This window comes from Podarcis pityusensis, assembly GCF_964106645.2.
Source record: "Podarcis pityusensis genome assembly, contig: HAP1_SCAFFOLD_419, whole genome shotgun sequence".
Taxonomy (NCBI): domain Eukaryota; kingdom Metazoa; phylum Chordata; class Lepidosauria; order Squamata; family Lacertidae; genus Podarcis; species Podarcis pityusensis.
The window spans coordinates 17,501-22,500 of NW_028293329.1; the positions used below are offsets into that span (position 1 = coordinate 17,501).

The window sequence follows — 5,000 nt, forward strand, 5'->3', positions numbered from 1 at the left end:
AATGTGGGGAACTCCCTGCCTCATGAAAAGCAGCGTGCGAAATGTGGGGAACTCCCTGCCTCATGAAAAGTAGTGTGCGAAATCTGGGGAACTCCCCGCCTCGTGAAAAGTAGTGTGCGAAATCTGGGGAACTCCCTGCCTCATGAAAAGTAGCGTGCGAAATCTGCTGCAGTAGCGTGCGAAATCCGGGGAACTCCCTGCATAAGTACAATGTGAAATCTGGGGAACTCCCTGCCTCGTGAAAAGTAGCGTGCGAAATCTGACTAAGTAGCGTGCGAAATCTGGGGAACTCCCCGCCTCGTGAAAAGTAGCGTGCGAAATCTGACGAAGTAGCGTGCGAAATCTGGGGAACTCCCTGCCTCATGAAAAGCAGCGTGCGAAATCTGGGGAACTCCCTGCCTCATGAAAAGCAGCGTGTGAAATGTGGGGAACTCCCTGCCTCGTGAAAAGTAGCGTGCGAAATATGGGGAACTCCCTGCCTCATGAAAAGTAGCGTGCGAAATCTGACAAAGTAGCGTGCGTAATATGGGGAACTCCCTGCCTCATGAAAAGTAGCGTGCGAAATCTGGGGAACTCCCTGCCTCATGAAAAGTAGCGTGCGAAATCTGACAAAGTAGCGTGGGAAATATGGGGAACTCCCTGCCTCATGAAAAGTAGCGTGCGAAATCTGACAAAGTAGCGTGCGAAATCCGGGGAACTCCCTGCATGGTGAAATGCAGCAGGCAGAGTCTGGGGAACTCCCTGCCTCGTGAGAAGTAGCGTGCGAAATCTGACGAAGCAGCGTGCGAAATATGAGGAACTCCCTGAATTGTGAAATGTAGCGTGCGAAATCTGCTGCAGTAGCGTGCGAAATCTGACGAAGTAGCGTGCGAAATCCGGGGAACTCCCTGCCTCGTGAAAAGTAGCGTGCGAAATCTGATGAAGTATCGTGCAAAATCTGGGGAACTCCCTGCCTCGTGAAAAGTAGCGTGCGAAATATGGGGAACTCCCTGCCTCATGAAAAGTAGCGTGCGAAATCTGGGGAACTCCCTGCCTCATGAAAAGTAGCGTGCGAAATCTGACAAAGTAGCGTGGGAAATATGGGGAACTCCCTGCCTCATGAAAAGTAGCGTGCGAAATCTGACTAAGTAGCGTGCAAAATCTGGGGAACTCCCTGCCTCATGAAAAGTAGCGTGCGAAATCTGACAAAGTAGCGTGCGAAATATGGGGAACTCCCTGCCTCATGAAAAGTAGCGTGCGAAATCTGGGGAACTCCCTGCCTCATGAAAAGTAGTGTGCGAAATCTGACAAAGTAGCGTGCGAAATATGGGGAACTCCCTGCCTCGTGAAAAGTAGCGTGCGAAATCTGACGAAGTATCGTGCGAAATCTGGGGAACTCCCTGCCTCGTGAAAAGCAGCGTGCGAAATATGGGGAACTCCCTGCCTCATGAAAAGTAGCGTGCGAAATCTGACAAAGTAGCGTGCGAAATATGGGGAACTCCCTGCCTCATGAAAAGTAGCGTGCGAAATCTGGGGAACTCCCTGCCTCATGAAAAGTAGCGTGCGAAATCTGCCGTAGTAGCGTGCGAAATCCGGGGAACTCCCTGCATAAGTACAATGTGAAATCTGGGGAACTTCCTGCCTCGTGAAAAGTAGCGTGCGAAATCTGGGGAACTCCCTGCCTCGTGAAAAGTAGCGTGCGAAATCTGACGAAGTAGCGTGCGAAATCCGGGGAACTCCCTGCCTCGTGAAAAGTAGCGTGCGAAATCTGACGAAGTATCGTGCAAAATCTGGGGAACTCCCTGCCTCGTGAAAAGTAGCGTGCGAAATATGGGGAACTCCCTGCCTCATGAAAAGTAGCGTGCGTAATATGGGGAACTCCCTGTCTCATGAAAAGTAGCGTGCGAAATCTGACTAAGTAGCGTGCGAAATCCGGGGAACTCCCTGCATGGTGAAATGCAGCAGGCAGAGTCTGGGGAACTCCCTGCCTCATGAAAAGTAGCGTGCGAAATCTGACGAAGCAGCGTGCGAAATATGAGGAACTCCCGGAATTGTGAAATGTAGCGTGCGAAATCTGCCGCAGTAGCGTGCGAAATCTGGGGAACTCCTTGCCTCGTGAAAAGTAGCCTGCGAAATCTGGGGAACTCCCTGCCTCGTGAAAAGTAGCCTGCGAAATCTGGGGAACTCCCTGCCTCGTGAAAAGCAGTGTGCGAAACCTGCCGCAGTAGCGTGCGAAATCTGGGGAACTCCTTGCCTCGTGAAAAGTAGCCTGCGAAATCTGGGGAACTCCCTGCCTCGTGAAAAGTAGCCTGCGAAATCTGGGGAACTCCCTGCCTCGTGAAAAGCAGTGTGCGAAACCTGCCGCAGTAGCGTGCGAAATCTGGGGAACTCCTTGCCTCGTGAAAAGTAGCGTGCCAAACCCACCTTCCTTGACGTCCGGGAACGTGGGTGCGAATCCGTCGGCCGAGCCTTCTTCCTCGAACAAGGGGGTCCTGCGCACCCTCTCCTGGAAAACGTAGCACGGGGCGTTGTCAGCGCACGGGTGCGAGATGGGGGTCCGAAATGTGGGAATGTGCAACATTGGTGTCCGAAATGGGGGAGGATGTGCAACATGGGTGTCAGAAGTGTGCGAACGTGCAACACTGGTGTCAGAAGTGGGGTTGCCAGGTTTCCATGGGGCGTATTTGACCCCCAAGTAACACCCTATGGGTGTCACAAGTGGGGCGTATTTCACCCCCAAATCACGCTATGGGTCACCCATCCCCAGAGACCAGTCTGCGTTCACAAGTGACGTCAGATGCAGGGTGCAATGGGTCACTTACCTGGGGCGCATCTTCGGCCTTGGGCGGGACGCACTCCCCTGTGCAAAGAGAGAAGGGGTGTGAACCCGGGTTCGGAGGGGGCATTTTCACGTTTGGGGGGCGGGAAAGCGGGTCAGACTAGATGACCCCTTTTGCACCCGGAAAAACCCTAATTCCCACATCTATAGGCGAAGTGTCAGAAACGTGCGACATCGGTGTCAGAAGCGTGCAACACCGGGGTCAGAAGTGCTCAGCAAAGTGTGTAACATGGGTGTCAGAGGTGCGTGACATCGGTGTCAGAAGCGTGCAACATCGGTGTCAGAAGCGTGCAACACCGGGGTCAGAAGTGCTCAGCAAAGTGTGTAACATGGGTGTCAGAGGTGCGTGACATCGGGGTCAGAAGCGTGCAACATCGGTGTCAGAAGTGTGCAACACCGGGGTCAGAAGTGCTCAGCAAAGTGTGTAACATGGGTGTCAGAGGTGCGTGACATCGGTGTCAGAAGTGTGCAACATGGGTGTCAGAGGTGTGCAACATTGGTGTCTGAAACGTGGGGATGTGCAACATTGGTGTCAGAGGTAGGCAGGAATTTGAACCCGCAAAGTGTGCAACATTGGTGTCAGAAGGGTGCGACATTGGTGTCAGAAGGGTGCGAAATCGGTGTCAGAAGGGTGCGAAATCGGTGTTAGAAGTGTGCAACACTGGTGTCCGAAACGTGGGAATGTGCAACATTGGTGTCAGAAGTGGGGGAATGTGCAACATTGGTGTCAGAAACTTGGGAATGTGCAACAGAAGTGCGCGACATCAGTGTCAGAAGTGCGCGACATCGGTGTCAGAAGCGTGCAACAGCTGTGTCAGAAGGGTGCAACATTGGTGTCAAAAACGTGCAACATTGGTGTCAGAAACGTTCGAATGTGCAACATCGGTGTCAAGCGCACAACATTGGTGTGAGAAGTGCGCCACAACAGTGTCAGAAGTGTGTGACATTGGTGTCAGAAATGTGGGTAGTGCGACACTGGTGTCCTAAGTGTGAGAATGTGCAACATTGGTGTCAGAAATGTGGGTAGTGCGACACTGGTGTCCTAAGTGTGAGAAGGTGCAACATTGGTGTCAGAAATGTGGGTAGTGCAACACTGGTGTCCTAAGTGTGAGAAGGTGCAACATTGGTGTCAGAAGAGCGCCACATTGGTGTCAGAAGTATGCAACATTGGTGTCCAACACGTGGGAACATGTGACATTGGTGTCACAAACGTGGGAATGTGCAACACTGGTGTCCGAAATGTGCGAATGTGCAACACTGGTGTCAGAAATATTTGAAGGTGCAACATTGGCGTCAGAAACTTGGGAGCGTGCAACAGAAGTGCGCGACATCGGTGTCAGAAGCGTGCAACACCTGTGTCAGAAGCGTGCAACACTGGTGTCAGAAGTGGGGGATCGTGCAACATTGGTGTCCGAAACGTTCGAATGTGCAACGTTGGTGTCAGAAATTTGGGAACGCGCAACAGAAGTGTGCGACATCGGTGTCCGAAGTGTGCAAATCTGTGAAATTCGAACCCGCCACCTCCCCGCCCCGCAACTCACCCTGGTTGCTCAGGACAAAGATGGCCTCCTCTGGGATCCCCAGTGCAAGGGCCCGCCGCCGGAAGTCCTCCACCAGGTCCTCTCTCAGGGCTGGGGTCCGTCCTGCAACGGGAGACACGGGTTCGAGTCCTTACAAGATTTGCACGCATTTGCACGGAATCTCCCACAATTCAGCTAGATTTCACGCTGCGGGGAGCTCCCTCACCTTTGCACAGAATGAGCTAGATTTCACGCTGCGGGGAGCTTCCTCGAATTTGCACGGAATCTCCCGCACTTGTGCTAGACTTCACGCTGCGGGGAGCTTGCACGCATTTGCATGGAATCTCCCGCACTTGTGCTAGATTTCACGCTGCGGAGAGCTTGCACGGATTTGCACGGAATCTCCCACAATTCAGCTAGATTTCACGCTGCGGGGAGCTTGCATGTATTTGCACGGAATGAGCTAGATTTCACGCTGCGGGAGCTTGCATGTATTTGCACGGGATCTCCCACAATTCAGCTAGATTTCACGATGCGGGGAGCTTCCTCGCATTTGCACGGAATGAGCTAGATTTCACGCTGCAGGGAGCTTGCAGGCATTTGCACGGAATCTCCCACAATTCAGCTACATTTCACGCTGCGGGAAGCTCCCTCGCATTTGC

General features: G+C 53.0%; 1 protein-coding gene across 1 annotated transcript in view; it reads right to left on the bottom strand.

Moving 5' to 3' along the window:
- LOC308469080 (protein AMBP-like) overlaps nt 1-5,000 on the bottom strand; it is an 18,273-nt gene that overhangs the window by 4,812 nt on the left and 8,461 nt on the right. Inside the window, exons 5-7 of the mRNA XM_081024399.1 lie at nt 4,360-4,461; nt 2,802-2,839; nt 2,404-2,485 (exon numbers count right to left, since the gene is read on the bottom strand). Of these exons, the coding sequence (XP_080880525.1) occupies nt 2,404-2,485; nt 2,802-2,839; nt 4,360-4,461 (222 nt within the window). The remainder of the gene's footprint in view (nt 1-2,403; nt 2,486-2,801; nt 2,840-4,359; nt 4,462-5,000) is intronic.